The 22,257-nt window shown below is 39.6% G+C and overlaps 1 protein-coding gene across 1 annotated transcript in view; it reads right to left on the bottom strand.

Annotated features, from left to right (window-relative positions):
• Positions 1–1,156: 1,156 nt before the first annotated feature.
• LOC117288116 overlaps positions 1,157–22,257 on the bottom strand; it is a 76,381-nt gene continuing 55,280 nt past the window's right edge. The window contains 18 exon segments of the mRNA XM_033768816.1: positions 1,157–2,434; positions 2,769–2,853; positions 3,293–3,433; positions 3,842–4,009; positions 4,363–4,488; positions 4,897–4,979; positions 5,586–5,795; positions 6,385–6,521; positions 7,407–7,504; positions 10,311–10,483; positions 11,141–11,272; positions 11,834–11,971; positions 13,487–13,600; positions 15,438–15,586; positions 15,912–16,032; positions 16,906–17,179; positions 17,824–18,592; positions 21,421–21,431. Coding sequence (XP_033624707.1) covers positions 2,282–2,434; positions 2,769–2,853; positions 3,293–3,433; positions 3,842–4,009; positions 4,363–4,488; positions 4,897–4,979; positions 5,586–5,795; positions 6,385–6,521; positions 7,407–7,504; positions 10,311–10,483; positions 11,141–11,272; positions 11,834–11,971; positions 13,487–13,600; positions 15,438–15,586; positions 15,912–16,032; positions 16,906–17,179; positions 17,824–18,592; positions 21,421–21,431 — 3,082 coding nt within the window. The 3' untranslated portion in view covers positions 1,157–2,281.

Consider the following 22,257-nt stretch of genomic DNA (forward strand, 5'->3'; position numbering starts at 1 on the left):
TTTTTGTTTTGATACTAACGCCTTGTGCACTTGCATGTATATTTTTCATATACAGTGGAAATTTGGTGTGGTGTGTAACTATTTTAAAAAGGTGTATATATTTTCTATTGTATTTGTTCTTTGAAAGGTTTACTGACAATTAAAACTTATTTATGTAAAGAAGACAGGGTAATTCAAGTTTCTATTCTGTAAAGGAGCAGTAAAGAACAATTTGGTGTCACGTAAACAGGCAACTGTTGTCGATATCAGAATAACTGTTTTCGACTTTCTTAAAGAGAAGATCACTTACTAGTCAGAACTCGGGATCATAAAAACTCATTGAGCAACCATGGTCCCTCAATTGCGCTATTAGACTTAATTTAGTCCCCTACCCAACGATCATTTAACTAAATTGAGTTGACATGTTGTTTCACTTTACTTTTGTAACCAGATTTGTTCACCTTTGTAACCTTCATTTCGCCTTTTTAACGTATTTTGACATACTTTTAAAGATACTTGGTGCTTGTATCATTGTGGGTTTGAAACTTAACATGGTGGTGCTACACTCTCGTGTAGAAATGAAACCGAGAGGCTGTTGTATATTATTAAGGTCAGGGAATATTTATTTGTCATTATTGAGATTCAAATACACTCTCAAAAACTATTGGGTGGGTCATAAATGACGCGGATACCACAAGGCCTAACGCAGTTTGGGTCAGCTTGACCCATCTGTGTGTCAGTATGACCAATTTGGAGTCAGCTTGACCCATTTCTGGGTCAATATGACCCATCTGAAGTCAGCTTCACTAATTTCTGTGTCAGTGTGACCAATTTGGAGTAATCTTGACCACTTCTGTGTCAGTATCACGCATTTGGACTTAGCTTGACCCATTTCTGTGTCAGGTTGACTCTCAAACTGGTTTGAAAGGATTTTTAAAGGATGTTTGTAATTGATACAAGTCTTCTCGGGAAGCAGGGTTTTGAAATTGTTTACTGTAAACAATGTGTAAATTATGTGTAAGTGTAAATTACACTGTTTAACCCTTAATCAACACATCGGTGAATGGCGTGACCTATCGGTCATTACTTTGACTTTATTAAAGGCAGTGGACACTATTGGTAATTACTCAAAAAAATTGTTAGCATAAAAACTTACGTGGTAACAAGCAATGGTTCCTGAAATCAAGCATCTGAAAGACAGTTCACTTTTCCTTCCATTATTAACTCGCAACTTTGAATACCAATAGGTTCTAGTTTTACAGGTTTGTAATTGAGTGCATGTTATGTTGAAATACACCAAGTGTCAAGACTGGTCTTTCACAATTACCAATAGTGTCTGGTGTCTTTAACATCGGGCTTAGATCTGCACAAATCTATTTTATGTACGAAAGACACGATTGTGGCGCACAATAAAAACAGAACAAAAATCGCCCTTTTTGTCTTTTATCATTTGGTTTAATTTTTGGTTTTCTTCTCAATTAGTAACGATCCTAAGAAAGATCATAAACAGCGATTCTTTCCTCTCATTATTCTACATAATCATTCCATAAACATTCATTTTTAATCTACCATAAATACAAAATTGTATTAAACATTAAATTAATTTACCATGACGTTAAAAACCATAATGTTACCTTCGGATTAATACTGGGTAAAAAAGCAAAGAAAACTGTACAAGTCCGTAGAAATGGATTTTCTACATCAGTGGGATTTATTTTTGTTATAGTTTAGACTATGATGGAACCAGTCATACCTTAAAGAGAAGGAAGATTGACCGGGTGTTTCTGGCAGTGGCTGCTGGGTGCACCACAGCTGATTTTAAACCTTCGCGTGTCACTAATGGTCTCAAAATTAAAAAAGAATAATAATAAAAGTCGGCCTAAAATGTTTCCTAATAATGGTAGATATTTCCGTCCTATAAGACTAATAATAACAACATTTTAGTAATGTTGTTTAAAACCTGCTTCTTTCCCTTTTAATGCCCTATTTACACGACATCATTTTACCAGGGGTCCCATGCTTAATTTGAGCTTTGTTGTAGACTTTTTACAAATAACACTTTGTGTAAAAGGGCAACTAGGTTTGAACTGTCCGAGGTCCCAGAGTGAAACCTCAACTTTTGCACTCTCTTATGATGAACAGTATATATACATTGTCCTTTCACCCGAGGTGCAATTTTGCAACCAAGCTAAAATTAAGCAAGGGACCCTTGCTAAACTGCCGTCGTGTGAAAGGGGCTTAAGATGTGTTGCTCTCCTTGTTAAAATAAAAACGAGGTGCTAATGGAAACCTGTATCCGATATTACCATTGTTTATAAACGCGCGAGTCGATCCATTGCTTGGTCTGCTCTGCACTGTTTGTCATCCACCGTATGTTCACCTCAGTTGTGGTGATGGCTGACTCGTAGACCGTCTGCATGCCGCCGAAGTGACGGTCGTTGCCGAACTCCAACAACTGCGGACGCAAAAAAAAAATATAAATATTTATTTCATCTGACTTCGGTTCATAGTTTTTGATGTTTTACCTTAATTGCTATTTTTTTTTCTTCGTTTGAACTTGCATAACATGATGGCAACATAGGCCTAATATACAAAAGCGCGGTGTGTCGTGCTTAGGCCTTTGTATTGCCTTGAAAAGCGGTACAACAGAAAATTGACGGTGTATAAACATAACATTATGTTACAACAGTAGACCAATAATAATTATTACAAATAAAAATGTGTATAAATTATGTTTACATGGTGATGTCTATTCTAAAATTTAAATCAGGATTATTTGCAATACTTACTTCCTGCAGTCTCTGTGGGGTATTGAAGAATGACGTCATCTCTTCAAAAATGTCAGCGAGGTTCTGCTGACGGTTTCTCTTGAACCTGTTCAAGCAATGGAAACGATGTCGAAAGTTTAATTAGTAATAATATAAATGAGAGTGCTAATTGTAGGGTCATCGTTTGGTATCGACCTACTGTAGTGATCCCGAGGAAACACTGAAAAGAATGCCGAACGTTCATTTGCTGATAATATAAACACAATTCGCTGTTTGGTTATGTTTTAGTTTGCTCTATGCGGTGGTTTTGTAATGCTTTCTGTGCTGTTTCAGCCATGGCTTCTGATGGATGACCGCTGAACCTACATCCGAATGGACTGTAAAGGTATTAACTCTGTTTCAGCCCCATGAGTAGGTGGCAACGGCCCCTGGAAAAAAAGCTTGTTGTAGCCAACACCTTGAAGCGTCTTCAGGCATTGTGTATTTGGCGACTTGCATAAAAGAAAATGTTGTGAATTGGACTTATATAGAAATAAGTCTCTTACATGGCGGTGATTGCTCCCCACTCGCTGCGGATGAAATCCCAGGCCACCCCGTATCCAGCTGGATTCTCGGCCACACCCATCAAGATAACTTCCGCATCCTTACGATTGAAGACGGTTGCATCCAACACCAAGGGCAAATAGCTGCAAAGATTTGTAAAAAGCAATATATTTAGCTTTTAAGGCACTGGACACTATTGGTAATTACTCAAAATAATTGTTAGCTAAAACACTTACTTGGCAACGAGCAATGGAGAACTGTTGATAGTATAGAACATTGTGAGAAACGGCTCCCTCTGGAAATAACATAGTTTTTGAGAAAGAGGTATTTTCTTCCTCAATTAATAAAAGGCTTCAACTGAGCAAACAATGACCAATAAATTGAGCCCAATTCTCACATGTTGGTTGTTTTATGCATATGTTGTGATACCCAATTAGTGGGGATACTTGTCTTTGAAAATATTACCGCAAATGTATCCTGCTTCTGCTATCTCACTTTTTTTTTTTTTGGGGGGGGGCTCAGACTTACGAGTTGATAAAGCCTTTATGTACCTTTTTAAAAGTGAAGCGTCCCTCGAGCACGTGAGGGCGCTTACCCATCGAGATCGCTCCCGTCGGTCATTGGTTGTTTGCATCATGTTCCACGCAAAGTCCCACTCAGATTGGCCACCGAAACGAATGCCGCTACAGTACACAACTGACCTCTGGTTCAGGGGAATTCTGGTGGCAAAGAATGAAACGTGAGACATAAACAAAAATAAAAAAAAACTGGCTGGCAAAGAGTAAAAATGAAAAACATCTTTGGCTATTCGCCAAAGAGACTCTTCGGACACAAGACTATTTAAAAGTGCACATCTTAATACAAAAGTACTACATCACCCATTTACGATTTCCATTACCCAATTTTATGGATTTACGTTGTTTTTCTTTTCTTTTTTCTTTCTTTTTTTCTTTCCAAATTAGCGTCCTACGGACGTGGTTCACAACGCAAAGGTCAGAGGAGTTGTTTCCATTTATGACCAGATTTTCTACATCTTCACTGAACTTTTGAAACGATTATTGACAAAACTTACAGGTTCGATGTCGGATTGTTCACAAAATCTTCGAACATCTCTGTTGCCTTGGAAACACAGTGGATGTTGCCATAGAAACATGCCATTGACGTCACATCGATTCTACTCTTCTTTCCTTGACGTCCGCTAAAGTAAATAAATCAATAATTTTCAAAGTTTAAAACTTAAAACAACGATCAACATAAAACACACAAAAGTCACCTAAAATGCACACAATCTGTACACAAAAAACACGTTGTTTTGTAACTTTATAGTCACACGTTTTTGCCAACCGGACCCAAGCTCTGGTGTTGTCAGCCACAGAGTGTGGGTTCGAATCCTAGTCACGACACTTGAGCAAAGGCAATTTTAAAACCATATGCTTCGTGACAATTGGGGAAGGTAGTGTATTCTGATCTCTACTAGCCAGGCTCCTAGTGGATGATACCCAAGCCTTCATGCTTTTACACTGTAAAGGGGATAACACATTTTTCCTCTCGCATTTTTTGTTTTGTTTTGAGCTCCACAAAAAATAGAGCGTGACGAGATGCTTACCTTGCAGCTTGTACGTCTGGTATAAAGGTAGCATCCCACCCAGACTCGGCGTACAAGGGCTCCACCAATCGCTGCATGTAAGTCTGAGAAGATAAGAGGACGATTAGCATTATTAATCTCAATTTTGAACAATAATGAACAGCTGTTATAGCACCATATAGCTGTTATATTATACATGTTTTAATACGGGTTTTTGAAGTGTTTGCATGTTGGTGTGTATAGCGCTGTCGCCTGTCAAAGACGATTACATTCTTGGTAAAACAATTGAATGATTAAAACTTTTTTTTTTAATAAGTAAGTGTATAAAAGCATCACAACCTATGTTTGCCAATTGTTAATTTTTTGGAGTAGGATCTTGGTAGCTTGTTCTCTTGTTTTGTTTTTTTCGCGGGTGTAACTTTTTTATAGCAATGCACGTTTGAAGGCAATTACCCACCTGTATAGTACATGCCCAGTAGTTTCTAAATGTGCCATTATCAAAGTTGCGTTCCTATTAAATGCGATGCACTCTGTAACCGGCCGGTTATAGGTCCTGCGGCCGATTTAACGAAACTTAACGCAACTGCGTAAGTCCACTTCCGCAACGTTTATGGAGCAACTTGCACCATAAACGTTGCGCAAGTGGACTTACGCAGTTGCGTAAAGTTTCGTGAAATCGGCTGCAGATTGGATGAAGTTGGGTCAATTACCTGAACTGAAGAGACGGATCGTCTTATGTCATCGCTCAGCAGCATCTTGGCGATATATGAGGATGTTGCAACTACAGCCCTTCGAGTCGAGTTGGAAGACGGCTCAAGCAACGCGGAGAAGTTCAGATAGACGGAGTTTGGGATTACTTCAGCTTGCGCCAAGTAAAACGTGTCGTAGATGAGACCGACTCGATTCTCTTCAATGAACACCTTCATGAATGAATGATACACAAGACATATTTTTCTCAAAGAACTGTAGGATTTTAAACTTCGCTTGGTGGGAGGGTAGTACGGTTTGCTGGGTAGGGTGGTTTAAAAGACACGGAGGTTAACTCGACGTTTCGATGAGTATGCAATGATTGTCTTCTGGATAAAAAAAAAGTGCTGTATTTTTTTATTAATCTGTATAGATCATTTTAGCATGTACAACGGATTTGCTACGCGTGTTTTCACCTATTTTTTTTCTTCAAAAAAACTTCTACAGGTAAATTATATTTTCTTTTAATAGGGATTCATGTCATGGCCAAAAACTTAGTCTATAAAATGTATCAAAACCCTTTAAAGGAACGTTACAGAATTGGTAAGAAATAAAAATCGCATCATGCAAATAATGTGTAATCGGTTTTTCAGTTTTTCTCGTGACCCAGATGGCCGATCGATCTCAAACTTCTACAGGTTTGTCAGTGTATGTATGATAACATAAACTGCTTACACTGCCAGCAACTGTTTCGTTAGCGAAAACCAATTATGTAATGTTCGTTCAATTTATCGACAAGTAAGCTAGGTAATCAATAATTACACTTGGATCGGTAGCGGCTTGGTCCAGGAGACGTTGCCAGTTGTCGTCTTCGTAATTGACTCGATAGAGACCAACCATCTTGGCGTTGGCAAGGTACCAGTCATCAGAGGCAGCCTCGTCCGGTAGAGTAAAATACGCTACAATTAGAAGAATGTTTGCAATTATTAATATCAAAATAGAAAATGAGCTGTGATGCAAACTGCTCACCCTCCAAAATGGATGACGGTATAAGATGCAAACATGGTAAAAAAAAAGGGTATACGTATTACGTATAGGCCCCCTCCTCATAAATGAACACGTTGCCTCGGAAGGCCTTAACACCGGTCGGCCATTTTAAGGAGTCCAAATTGTGTTTCTCGGCGACGTGTTTCTCGGCGACGTAAAACGAAAACCGTGCAATTTAGAGGCATATTTTATGTGGATTCTTATACTCTATTTTTAAATTATCTATCCAACCATATGCATTTTATAACAAACGGTTTCAAATGTTTTTCAAAGACCAACTCGTTCGATCCAAGGCAACGTGTTCCTTTAAAATTAATGGCAATACATTTTGTTTGTTAGCAGCAGTATTTGATTATATAAGGCCCAAAGCACTTTGATAAACATTTCCCTTCGAAGTAATAAGGTTATCAAGTAACAATTTATGTTCCCAATTTGTGTGGACACGTTCGAACGCGTTCGCTCCGGATTTTTGTTGAGATAACTCACAAACGCAACCAACTATTGAAATGATGTCAGTTTTATTGTGTATAGCTGTACATTTTTATGAAGATTAAAACAACCGAACGGTCCCCGAAACCACACTTTAATCTCACGGGAAAAATAGCTCCATTCAGTTAACATCAATATCACACTTGCAGGCCTCTAACTATTTATTACAATAAATTAATATAGTACGCTATAGGTTTTGAGATCTAAAAACTGGAGGTGGCTGTTCAAACGCAAAGTCACTCTGAAATGACTAATGACATCATACTGAAATGAAATTTTGTTCAAGAACAAAAAACAAACTTGCTTACAATAGTCCTCTGGTTCCATCCATACTTTCTCTGGTTTTTCATACTGATCAGCTGGTCCAGATTTATAGACGTAGGTCAATGGAACGTACCAGCGATACCTGAGCAAAAGGGACAAAATAATTACTTAATTCTTGATATGTGTCAGAATACCCGATTATGTGTCAGAAAGAAGGAACTTAGGGACCCCCTTCCTAAAAAAAGAAGAAGTATGATTTGGAATATTGGAGGAAGTATAACTAATAGAGAATTGCGGATCTCTTTAAAGAGTCAGTGTTGGTTCCGGTGGTTAAGGACTCAACGTTTCGGCCAGTATGCTCTGATCGTCTTCATAGGTGAAAGAAAAACAAATTAAAACAACAACAATAAACGTATTAACTTCACAAAAACAGCAACAACAACTCACAGCAAACAATTTCTCAGATTCTTTTTAGAACCTCCATTCTGAATAAAAACAACAGAATGGGCAGGGTGGTTAATACACCATGTCGTTTATAACCCATTGCCAACGTTACCCGTCTCTACACTTGTGTTAAACACCGGAGTTTACTGAGCACTGTACACTGTATACACTTTCCCGAATTCTGTGAAAAACAAAACCACATGTGGGATTCGAACCCGTGACCTTTGCATTGCTAATGCAGGATGCTTCCACCTAGACAACCGATGTCTAGAGGCAGTTTGAATCCTAATAGCAGCGTGTAACGCAACAACTTAGATGTGGATTTTTCTTTTTTTTTGCACGAGGGCTACTAGCTGTCAATGAGCAGCTGCAAATTCTTGTGTCATTGCAGACACTTGATCTTTTCACGGTTCGGTACTCCACTTCCATTGGAATGCCATCTAGGAAACGCCAAGTAAAAAAAGGAACACCAACGGTCTTGAAAATATTCTTTAAATTATGCTTACTGGAATTTAACCAAGTGCCAGAAGCTTGGTGTATTGACAAATATTTATGTGATTTCACTCGGAGAATATGAGTCTGAATCTGAATAACTTATACTCGGCAAAACGTCTCAATAGTGGAGACATAACCCCGAATGTTTGTATAGAGAAGACCATGGAGAAATTTAAGGAAAAAACCCGGTGGGGAAAACCCACGCCGTTAGGTAGGGACTGAAAATCCAATCAACATGCAAGGCTCTGGTCCAGGCTCGAACCGGGGACTGCAAAGGTGAACGGCTTGGAGATAAACCAATGAGAGCCAACAGTGGCAACCACGGGGGACAACGGGGACGAGTTGTTTCTCGGACCAGGGAACTTGACGTATACAGGTTTGACGTGATTCACCGTCTTTTTGCGGGAGAGACACGCCGTGTAAATGACGGTCCGGACCGGTTGAATTCTTCATCGACACCACGTGAAATGTTATCACCTCATCACAGGGTGGACTACAATGGAAGCTTGGTATCGTTGCGGGGACTTTTGTGAACGTTTACGGTTTGTGTTCGTGTGTTTTCGACCAGGATCGGGAAAACTTGGCCACCATGTTTGTTCATCTGATTGGTGTCCAACTTTAAAACAGACCAGCTCTGACGGGGACATAACAGGCAACCAACATTCTCTGGAAGATGGTAAGTTTACAAAAGAAACCAGACATAACTTGTATTAACCGTTTCTTTAAGTGTGTTAACGCTACTTACGAAGTGTGGACCTGAGAACAAAAGACGGTCCACACTACAACTCGTTAAAAATTAAAATTAAAAACTGTAAAGTTAAAATTGAAATGAATGACATTTGCACTGACAACTAAATTTATCCACTGAATGTTTTCACTTTTATACACTGCATACCGCTAACTATTTATTTCCCACTCTATCCATGATTAAACTATACGGCAAAGCCTGGAAACACTTCCGGCGTAATCAGTGGTTTCGAAACCACTACCTTTGGTACAGCGTTTAGTGCAAAACGGGAACTCATTCGGACACTATGAAATTTAAACATTTGTTTCGAAAATACTCGTTGCCTTCAACCCACTGCTAAGCAATAAATGCATAGAAATTCGGGGCCTTTGCGCCATAATAATGTCAAAGTTCAATCAGTAGCTTCTTAACCAGACAACCAGAACATCGTACCTTGCAAAAGGTACGAAGGTACGAAGTGTCAAATTTTGCTGCTGTCAAACCGTGAATTTGAATGTTCATATCATAAAATGATTCCCTATTTATTCCTACATGTAGAAAGAAGTTGTATTAAACTGGCGGGATTTCTAGTAAACGATAAACCATGCTCTCTGACAGATGGCCAGCTGTGGCCAACGGAGCGATTTGTTCCAATACTTACCTTTTGGTCTTTTCAGAATTTGTTTAGAAAGTGGAGCATATACTTTGCATAAGTATTGCATAAGAAGCGACAATGCGGCTGATACATCCCTAGTGCTTGCGGCGGCGGTGATCATTGTTCATTTTGATGCTGGGGCATCTAACTCATCCCGCGGTCATTTCTCAATGATTTGATGGATCTAAGGGAAGTTGGCCGACTAATTTAATAATGTTAATATATATATATATATAATTATACCAGTTACTTAAATAAATTATTTATTTATTTATTTATTTATTTCCTCAAAACATCCAAAAATTGAGAAGATAAAAAGATTTTTAACAATTACTTCAAAAATACAAAACAAGGGATATAAACACGCAAAAAAAAGAAACAGGATAACCCTGACACTCTCGGACGACCTCCATACCATCCTGGAACAAATTTGAAACAGAGAGATTGTCAGAACGATTTGAGTAGCAGACCGAGAGTATCAAGGTCATCACATTCAAAAAACTGATCACGAAACAAAACTGTTTTTACACTTTCACAAATACCATGGTTGACGCAGTTTACATACTTAAGGTCAGAGTTAAATTTCCGCCTGAAATTAAGAAATAAGAACAATTTCAAGAGCCTTACCCGAGGTTGCCGAACTCCTCATCTTGAGCAGTTCTGTTGACTTGCAGGAACAACTTCTGTGTTGCCACAACGTCTTGTCCGGTTCTTGTCAGAGTAATCAACGGGTATCCGAGTTGAAGGGTCCAAGTGTCCATGATTTTCTTCACGTCGTGTTTCCCGACGTCTTTATCGGCCTGCACGTAGTAAATGAAGTCGAGAGTGGAGCAAAAATATATATGGGGATATCAATTTCGTGAGAGTTTTATGGCTCATTGTGATTTCAATAATTATTGCCATGTTCTTGTGTGCGCTTTAAGGGTGTTTGCGACCATAACTTCAAATCATGTTGTTACTGGCCTGTTTGGTGTTGTATATCGGTTAAAAAACGGCACTGATCATGTTTTGTTTGTTTATTTGTTGTACAGTTTTTGTTCTTGGTTAATGTTGATTTTTTGCATTTATGCAATTCGTTAAAAACATTATGATTTTCATGTTGTCCTGACAAATCCAAGCATTTTGAAAATGAAATGAAAAAAAAAATATAAAAAATGGATTGAGAAAACAAAGACACAAGCAACAGATTAAAACAGCAGCAACAAAAACGTCCATATCAACAAAATACCTTTGGCAGTGTTGTTGTTGTTGCGGACGTCGGTGACCATTATTCCTCGGAAAGATGAAAACTATAGATACTAGTTGAATAATTGGTAATTTTAAATAATATAACTTTCGAACGCTTTCACAAAGAATGCGTGATGATGGCATCTTTGCTCCAACACTCGCTGTTTTACTATTAAAAAAGCCACCATGTTCTTAACGACCCAGATAACTTTAACCGAAATGATACATACGTAGGTTAGTTCGTGCCATAGATGTTCTGCATTGGCGTTGTTGTAGGCCCGCTCCTTGAGGTAGTTTTGTATGCCTAGGTTGAAGACTTCGAGGGTCAAGAAATGCTCCATCATCCAAATGATAGATCCTCCCTGGGGTTGTAAACGGACACTGGGATTAGACAAATTGGCATTTGACATGGACAATCTGGGGATTTGCTGGCAAGGGGCCGTTTGATTCGTTTTTACCAACCTTTAAGGCCCGGTCACACAGGCCCCGATAACGAGAACTAAAACGAGAACGATAAAAATGCACGCCCTCGATTGGTTGAATTGCTCCACGCAGAATACGCCCACACTCTCTCAAGATTTCGAGACCTCAAGTTTAGAATTTGAGGTCTAAAAAACAAGCATCAGAAAGCATACAACTTCGTGTGACAAGGGTGTTTTTTCTTTCATTAATATCTCGCAACTTCGACGACCGATTGAGCTCAAATTTTCACAGGTTTGTTATTTTATGCATATGTTGAGATACACCAACTGTGAAGACTAGTCTTTGATATTTACCAATAGTGTCCACTGGGCTTTAACTGGGCCCCTTAACATGTGAAAGATCATGTTACTTGGTATCTACATACGATACCATTCTTTCAATACGTTTTTGTGTAGTTTAATTATGATGCTCCTAATGTGACTTCATATAAAGTGTGCTACCTTTTGATACGTAATGCGAGTAAATTGATTGCCTATGTCTTCATCTGTAGCATAGACTGGTGCTCTGATGGACGGGTAGGTACCCAGACTGTCGTAAAACAGCGCCACGTTCACAGTGTCGATATAGTATCTTTCGAACTGCAAAATAGAATAGTCGCATATGTTATTGTTATAAATGTTTAATTAATCAGTATTAACAGTACGAGCTGGGGGTAATAAAGGCAATCCGAATTTACGGATCGAAACGTCGAATCGTTACAACACCTAATTGCCTTTAAGAGCCGTCCCGATGCCTTTTTAGAATTCGACATTGTGTTATAGTGGCCTATAATAGTTTTTCCACCAAATGCTGAATTCAAAGCTTGACTTGAAAAGGAAACCTTCACTCTCAACAGAATTGCATCCTCATTACTAATTGAAATTAACAACATTGCTATGTCTCATTAATTCTTATTGTTCAATATGGTTGTTCTAAGATGAAGGCAAGCGCGCCCTCAATCTATACTTGTGCCCGACGCAACTTTCATATTTGCATAAAAACTTCAAGTTAGTCCCACAACCTTTGGATAGCCGTACCTTTGTATGTGTAGTTTTCCGTGAAAAAAGCACCCTCTATATTTATCTTGGTATACATTTTTTTTTTTTTTTGGGGTGGGGATAATGGACTCCGGCCTCCTAATGTTTATTTAATCTGGAAGGGATTGTGTTTTGGGACCTCTCTGTGAGTGTTGCTTTCGGTTTTGATAAATTATTGTTAAATGTCTAACTTAAAGATTGGTTGGAAAGTCAAATTCAGGTTTTGCGATCCACTCATTTCCCCAATGAAGATATTGACACAATAGGGAGCCCTTTACTTAGATATTCTGACCCTACGTTGGCAGTCTCACTATTTCGTCAATATATTTGACCGCGGGTGCAGTCAGAAGCCAAAAACCCTAAGCTGCCGTGTAGCCAGGGATCCCCAGGTTTACGATACAACCTCAGCCGCTTCCCAGGGAGACCGCCAACATAGGGCTATCTCATTTTTCAAAATGTCCACGGATTTACATTAAACTTACAGGGTTTGAAGATAATGATAGTGGAAAGCTTCCCTTCGAATATTACTAACTCAGGTTGTATAGTTTTTGAGAAATGAGTAAAACAAGTCACAAAATCATTTTGGTATCATTTAGCATGTACAATCCCCTTGACCAGTTATGATATTATACAAAAAACATAGCATAACTGGTTAATACGTTTTTACATGCTAAAACTGAGACGAAAATTATTACTTTTACTCATTTCTCAAAAACTACAGCACCTCAGTAAGTAAAGTTTCAAGGGAAGCTTTCTACTATCATAATCTTCAAATTGTGTAAGTTTAATGTAAATCTGTCGACATTGTGTTCTTTGTAAGGAAAAAGTGTATTATACCCTTTAATCAAGAGGTCATTGGTTAGAGTCCCACTCTTACTGGTAATTATTTCTGTGTTCAACCCCAAATAATCTTCCCAACAGATAGGGTCTTTATGAAAATGGGGGAAAATAAACAACGATATAATTTGCCATTGGGTTTGACTCAATATCTATTAAAAATCATGCAACGGTCAATTTGACCTTTAACAATTAATCCCGATCACTGTATTTTTTATCTGATAAATGTAAACAGCCCACCTTGTTGAATTCTGGGTGTACGAAGTCAACACCGATGTGCTCAAAGTAGGTTGCAAACCCTTCGTTAAGCCACAAGTCGTCCCACCACTCCATCGTTACTAGGTTACCAAACCACTGGGCAACAGGAAAAGAACACAAAACACATATTTATTTTAAAAGGACATGGTTATTAGTATTTCAACCAAGCTTAAAGGCAGTGGACACTATTGGTAATTACTCAAAATAAATATTAGCACAAAACCTTAATATTGGTAACATAGTGCAATCATTGTGAGAAATGGCCCCCTCGGAAGTAACGAGAAAGAAATAATTTTCCACGAGTTTGATTTCGAGACTTCAGATTTAGAATTTGAGGTCTCGAAATCAAGCATCTGAAAGTACACACCTTCGTGTGACAAAGGTGTTTTTTTCTTTCATTTGTTATCTCAGAACTTCGACCACCGATTGTGCTCAAAATGTTCACAGGTTTGTTATTGTATGTATATGTTGAGATACACCAAGTGAGAAGACTGGTCTTAGATTATTACCAATAGTGTCCAATGTCTTTAAGGCAATGGGTACATGCCAGTGTTCTTAATTGGTGTATATGGTGTACTCATCTACGTTGCAAGAGAATAATGAAAGAAAGAAAAAACACCCTAAAATTCATTGGTGTGCTTTCGGATGCTTTATAAAAAGCTTCAGGTCTGAAGTATTTTATTATTGAATGAGAAATAACCCCTTTCTCACAAACCATGCCACTTCAGAGGGAGCCGTTTCCGCAATGTTTTACACTATTAATGGCTCTTCATTGCTCGTTTAATTCCAAGTATAGTTTTGTATGCTAACAATTATTTTGAGTATATACCAATAATGTCCAGTGCATTTAAAGGTCAACAGAAACTCCATGACTCAGTCAATTGCGTTTGGGAATAAAACGCTTCGCCAAAAAAAATGTGATCAGTATCGGGAACCTTTAAAACCAATTGTATCTTCTGGATCCTATCAGAGGTCGTGGCCTCCAAAAACACAACACACCCAAAGCGATACTTCAAATCTACTTAAATAAACATAAACCAAAATTAACCGAGATTACACTTATCTATTTTATAATTTATAGCCATTGATCCCACGTTCCGTTTCACCCTATCTCTATATAAACGGGGGTGGTATATTTATCTGTGTTGACTCTCTAGTCTTACGATTGGTTATCGATAACTTGGAGCCGACTTCAAACACCAACGATCACTTCGCCTGGGTGGGTATTATTAATACTGACCTTTGACCTGTAATTTGGCATAATTGTTATAACCCTTGACCTATATATTGAGGAGAATGATAAGTATTGTTTGATAGCTCCATGGTTTGAAGCTTTGCATGGTGTGGATAAATCGGAATAAACCATTAAGAAATAATGTATAGGTTTTCTCGGTCAAATTCGGCAAATGAGCAGTCAATTCAATTTGCATGCGTTCGAATTAAAGCCGTTTTACTTTTCCAGTTGTTACCGCGTTTCAAATTCAGAATTTAGACATTCAATTTCGTTTTTGGTCGAGTCAAATTCCTTAAGCACTCTGTTCAATTTAGCGTAGCGTCATTCTTTTTCATGACACACACGCCTGAAGAAGCGTCTGCGAATTTGAATGCTGCTTTGATGAATTGTTAAATTGAATGATTATTTTGTTAATTCGAATGACGCAACATTACATTTGACTCATCCCAAAACGAAATCGAATGACCCTACTGAGTAGCACTCGATTTTGCGCGAAATAGAATAGCTTGGTGGTTAAATTGGCTGCTCATTTTCCGAAATTGACCGAGAAAACCTATAGTAAAAACTTGCCGGTACAACCATGTTTAAATCTCTTATGTCTGAGTGTTGGCTCTGAAAAAAAAGGAGCCGGTGTGGTATCGATGTTTCGAACAGTATTATCTGCTCATCTTCAGGAGAAAGGAGGATAATAATATTTACCATGTGAGCTAATTCGTGGGTGATAATCTCCGAGTAGAATGTGTTGTCACCAAAGTCCTCCATGCCGTACAGAAGATAGATATCCTGGTAGGTGATGAGACCCCAGTTCTCCATGGCACCGGCCCCGAAATCCTGTATAGCTATATGATCTGAAAAAAGAAAAATCACACACACGGACGAATGGTCCAGTGGTTAGACTACTGGACTTGCAATTACAAGGTTGTGGGTTCGAATCTCAGTGGTTAGACTACAGGACTTCAAATTTCTAGGTTTTGGGTTCCAATCCCTCAAACTAACTGCTGATTTCCTCCCCCCCTCCCACCCCCCACCCCCCACCCCCAAAAAAAAGAAGAAGAAGAAGAAGATAAGAATAGAATAAATGTTGTTCTTTTTTGTTTATTTTGTGTAGTTTGTGTATCATAGAAGTGAAATGAGTTTTTGTATCAGATGGATTGATCGGGGTTGAAACATTACCTTGTTTATCCAATGGAAACTCGTTGTCCATATACTCATCTAAATACGTCTGAACTAAATCTGAGACGTTGAGGGCGTACGGAGCAAGGCCAATCAGATCTTTCTCGGTCCAAATACGAATCTGGAATTGTATCGAGAATATAAAAGTGAAATATATTGCACATTGGCCCTTTTCGAAACTGCGGCTTCGGCTCCAGATTCGGCATTAGCATGGCACCGCGGTTGTTTCGATAATTGCGCGTGCTTTGCGTACGTGCTCGGGGCTTCAGACTAGGGAACAGAGCCTGACGCCGAATCCAAAGCCGAAGCCCTAAATTCGAAAAGGGCCCTATGTGTAAGTCTACAAACCAGTCAGGAAACAAAGCCTGATAGAGTCTGTTAGTCGCACCAAATGCGAATCTAGAATCCAATCAGGAATAACATTAACAAAATGTATTACCAAGATCGATCAATTCAGTCTTGCACCAAATGGGAATCAAGAAACTACGTCAAAACTCTTTACCTAAAAAAGACAGTTTTTATAAGTGAAATGGTTAATAAATGTGTGGCCAACTGTGTAAAACAAATGGACATAGATCACTAAATAACATTATTTTGTTTCACTATAATGGACTTGATAAATAGGCCTCATACTTGTTTGTGACATGTTTCACATGTGAAAGAAAAGACACAACGTCACAACTTAATGATAAGTAATGTGCCTTAATGGATGTCCCTTGTACATTGAAGTTAATTGCAGTAAGTGTTACGCTTATACTATCAGTAAAAGACGGAGGAAACAAATTACTAATTTCTAAATAGGTCATTATTAATTTTGAATATTTTATAGAGGATACATTTTTTGTACGGCCTAATGCCAAATAAAGACCATGTTACAGATAATCATAGAAACATGTAAATAAATTCCTTAAAAAACCTACTAGGGAACAGTTGAATAATACATCAGTTACGGTAACTTCCGAAAATGTTAAAACACAAACGAGGGTTTACATACCAGACAACCGTTAGGGTTCACCACGTCGATATGGTCGTAGTCATTAACTATGAAAGCCAGAAGATACGTCGGCATTGAAGGCACCCTCTTGAAGTAAGTCCTAGACCAATGGCTGTCCAACTGTATACGTCGTATATCAATGCCATTAGATAAGGCGCTCATGTCCGTACGATGTTCTAGTTGTACGTCGTAGGATGCCTTGAACGTAGGCTCGTCGAAGCAAGGAAGGACGCGGCGGGCGTAAGGTCCTTCCATCTGGGTAGTTGCGATGTATCTGTGAAGTAAAATGTCGGTTATACAAGCCACTACGATTGATTTTAAGATTAGTTGTTTTTTTTATACTGCCATTATGTGATTTGTAATGGCAGCCAGTTGTGGGCAGTCCGGTTGGCTCTTTATCAGTTGTTTCTGTCCCTGCCTTTCAACTCTGCCTTTTAAAAATGATGACCGAATTCCCTCATAAGGCATTTTCAACGTTCAGGCTCCTGTATGTAATTTAAATGCCCGTACCGTAGCGCAGGTTCGAGACTGGCATAGTGGAGCCAATAGCTGAAGCCGGCAAAGATGCCGGGAGTTCGGAAACGCCCATATTTTTTAGCGTGACACCAGACCTTCTGCTCCTTCTCACCCATATTCACTCTTTTCATGCTTGTATAGAACAAGGAGCCATGCCAATTACTTTATTCCTCGTACTACATCTCTCTGGAACTCCTTGACTGGTGCATGTTTCCTTCCATCCTAAAATCTAGACTGTTTTAAGAGGATTACAAATTGCTACCCTCAGCTCCCCCTAAGTTCTTTTCACATTAAATAATATTTCTTCCTGTAGCACCATTATACCGAGAGTGGCTTTTAAGCCATTGTTTTTGGCGAACTTGCATAACTTTTAAAGCAAAACTAAAACAAAAACGAACTGACCTTGTGTTGTTCATTGAATCCATGTACATGCTCGGGTAGAATCCTGCTTCGTCATCTCCGAGGATACCCGAGTACACGATGTAGATGTCATACTCCTCATGTGGTCGAAGCATCTCTTTCAACTTGAGAACCAAGAAGGCGTACTCCTCAACCATCGTATGACTCTCAAAGATATCAGTCTTATCCAGTGTACTGACGCTATGTACAGTCGGCATACCGTGAATGGTGATGTGCTTGGCGTGTAGGGTGATCTCATCCGTCGCTTCCATGCACTGCACTTTTATCCGGACCCAGCCGTCAAAAGTGAATCTCTGTCCGAGCTTTGAGTCCGGAACGTCATCGTCGTACAGGAACGGGCGGAGATTGAGCTCGTATCGTCTCGGTAGGACCGACGTGGGTAGCCGACCCTTCATGAGGTCTGACGGCGCCACGGTGGTCGGCCTGACTGGCTCCATGGTTGGGTTGACTGGCTCCATGGTTGGGTTGACGGGCTCCATGGTTGGGTTAGCAGGCTCGGGGGTTTTGACAGCCGCTACAGTCGTCTTGCCGACCTGAGGGGCCTTGGTAGCCGCGTCGACGACCACGGTGCGATCGGGAATGTAGAATACCAGCAGGGCTGTGGCAGCGATCAGCACGCATACTGTCAGGATGGTGAACGCAATCATGGCAGGGCTACAGTACATCCCGTTACCCTTGCGGCCGGGCGGCTTCTCGCCTGAACCACCTTCGAGGCTGAACTCATCTTTCGCCATCTTGAGTTTCTGAGCTTCTAAACACAGAGTAGGAAACAGAAACAAATAGTTATAATAAATAGAAAGCTTGCGGGTACCACCGAGTGTAAATCTCTTTAGTGGGAGTGTTGGCTCTAAAAGAGCTGGTGTTGGTCTCGATGTTTCGAACCGTATACTCTCACTGCTCGTCTTCAGGAAAACGCAAAAGATGGAAATGGTTTCGATAGATCAAATTGCTATTAAAAGTCAAGTCACAATACCGTATCTCATCCATTTGATCAGTTGCAAAGTTTCCCCTCCCGATTCCCATGGACAAAAATCCAAAAGCGTTAACTATCAAGGTGATATGCAAACCCACGACCCCAACCATCTTAGAGTAGATGGCTCATTACTAGACTGCTGAGATTGTCCGGGTTAAGAAGAACATAAGTTTACAGAGTTAACCATCTCGATGTTATAGTTAGAGAAACAAAATCAACTAAAAAGAACACTTCAGAAGAATACAGAAGAATATTTTGTATACAAATTTTGGCTTGCGGTTGTGTATATCTACTTTCTGAGTAGATTATGTTCTTTTGAGAACTTGACATGTATATCTAGCTCCAACCCCCCCCCCCCCCCCCCCGCCCCCACGCCTCTGGTTCCACCACTACATTTTAGGCTTTTTTTTTTAAAGGGTTTAAATTAGCCCCAATTTTGAGACCGTAAAGTTAAAAAATAAAGACCCTAGTTTGACTTTGTCGTGTAAAACGAGCTATACATTACTCATTAGAACCGGCTTCCGTACACCTCACGCGCTAAACACGTTTTTTTTACACAAACATCATTATTTTCGTTTTGGTATTTCTTTTCGGCCAAGAAGTTAAAACCATAAAGGTAAAACAAAATGCAACTCACAGATTCCAGCGACGTCCCCTGGCGTTACTTGTACAGGCCGGATATCTGAACAACACTGGTGCAGCTGGTAAACCAACAAGACCTTTATACAACTTCATGATTATGGTCTAATACAAGATTATACCCACGTGATATAAATAAACTTTGCTATCTATAAGTATGGGCTTGTTCAAACTGTACCATGTAAACATAAAGGTTTTATATAAAACTTGTATTCTAAGTATTATGTAATTATGAACCTTGATGTAGTTGACATGCTATTCGTCGCGTCATGTGTTACCGGGTAATGGTGAATGGTGCACAGGGCGTAAATGACACTGAGTGATACAAAACCATGAATAATATCAGATAAGACTTTTCAATCCCTTTATCTTGATTCTGGCACACTAATCCTCCCTAGCGAAGATATTGTATTACATTAATATGAGTAGGCCTTTGTGTTAAAGTTTATGGTTACAAGTCGAGCTTTGTGACATAGAAACGGAGTAACGCCGTTTCTAGGCTACGGTGCTCGAGAGGGGCCATTCAACTTGTTGAGATATGTAAGTTTAGCCTATTTTACTCGGCTGCAGGAGGAAAGTCTCTTCACCAATTCTTCACTTCTGATTGTCCTGAGTGTTGCCAAGCATTTGCCAGTGTACTGAGTATAATAAGTAGATCACAAGGCTCCAGATTATCTGTCTTCACTTTTTGAAATCCATGACTGCCCATACTCCCTTTGAAGCTATGATGTTATCTCTGGTGAGAGAGCTGTTTCTACGGCTGAATCAGTGCCCACTGTTGAACCAGTGCTACTTTTTGGATGCGAAGCATGGACATTAACATCTGCTCAAGAAAAAGCAACGTGGTGGTTGCTTCAACAGAATGCTACGCCAGGTGCTTGGTGTCGGGAGGGAAGAACATATCAAACATATATCTCTATCTCGGGTTCCCCAAGCTTTATAGTGTCACAATCTGCGCAAGAAGAGTGAGGTTTGCATGGCACTGCTATCGCCATTCTGAGCTTCCAGCCAGCAAGCTTTTCCTCTGGGAGCCTTAGCAAGGTCAAGCTCAAAGAGGTCGAGGTCAACTGACTTAAATTGATCTTCTCAAAAGATGCTGGATTTGTAACAGCTGGAGAAATATCCACATGCATGAGGGCTTTGGAGATATGTAGACAACTACGCCGTAACCTCATTGACCACAGACCACAGGAAAGATTGCTGCCTCTCGCCTATTGAACGGTCTGAACGCTCAGACTGTTCGGTCAAAATACCCCACCTGTAGGTCTACTCCAATCTGTAGGTGGTAGTCACACTCACTTTCTATTCTCTGCATCCTCTGGTAATTTGGCGCTATATAAATCAAGTTATTATTGTTGTAACATCTCTCCATCTTCTATGTATATATGGCATGTATATGCTATATTATGGCATTTCTAGTGCTCCGTACTACAGACTCGCGTCTGGTCAAATTCGCACTCGTGTACAATACACATCTTTGTTTACAATGCCTGCACTGCAGAAACGGGGGTGTTAAAGTGACACCGGAATCCAAATTTACGTCAAACGGTGTTAAAACAACACCAATATAATTTCATTACAGAAGTTATAGTGTTCATTTAACACCCTATGGTGTAAATTTTGATACTTTTTGTTGTATCTATTTGTTGCAATGTAGTGCATTGTCATACTACTATAGTATTTCCAAAGTGCCTTGTGTATGCAAATACTAGGAAAGAGCTGCATGATGGAGTTTGTGGCCCTTTTCGAAACCACGGCTTCGGCTTTGGATTCGACTTGAGGCTCCGTTTTCTCGTCTGAAACCCTGGACGCGTATACGCAAAGCACGCCCAATCCAGTCGTTTCGAAAAGGGCCTTAGTTTAGCTGCACCAAGAGGTTGAAATTCACGAATGAAGTCAGATGCTAACAAGTATTTGCTAAAAAGGTCTATGCATTGTACGACAGTATACAGTGCGATTTAAGTTACTTTGCTTAATTCTGAAAAAAATAAATAAAAAATACAAGATAAATTGACAAATGCGAAAGCAATAAAACAAAATTGTACATATTTTGTTATCCTTTATTTTATTTAGTTTGATAGCAATATCACACCATCATTAGAACGGAAAACAACTACAGCTATGAAAACAAATTGTATAATTTGTTTTTACCAAATCGTCCGCCTACGGTAGGCCAAAGCACTGCTGCTGCATGCAGTAAACGCACCGACAAAGACGTACTCTCCCGATAGCCACTAAAATACACTGGTGACCACTTCTGTGGACGGTCCTTTTAAAGGGGCATTAGGCATGAATTGCATTATTTTCTTGCAATATTGGGTGCGTTCGTTTAGCTTCCCTGGGTCTACCCCGCGGTGCTCACTCGGGTGAGCCCCTGACAAGAGCTAAACGAACGACCGCTCACCGCTCTCGTAGTGACGTCGTTTACCTGGGGCCAGCCCCCAAGTGACCCACTCCACAAGCAGGACACTGGGAGCTGACCTGGGTGAGCCCCTGGAATGACGTCAAAAGCTATTCGAACGCACCCGGGCAGACCGGGGATGACCCAGGGAAGCTAAACGAACGCACCCTTTGTGGCTTACCTCGAGTCACTAAACAAGACACGTGACTCATCAATATGGTACTTGTGCGGTAGAATCATAATCAACAATCACTTCATTCGCTTTACTTGAGATAATGCATGTAAACTTAAACGTTATTTAAACAGTTGATTTAATTAATAAATTTGTTGGTTAAAGAACGGAAATAACTGCAATATCAAATTGAACATAGTTGGAACTGTCCTTTGGTGACCTTGTACATTG

This window comes from Asterias rubens, chromosome 3, assembly GCF_902459465.1.
Source record: "Asterias rubens chromosome 3, eAstRub1.3, whole genome shotgun sequence".
Lineage (NCBI taxonomy): Eukaryota > Metazoa > Echinodermata > Asteroidea > Forcipulatida > Asteriidae > Asterias > Asterias rubens.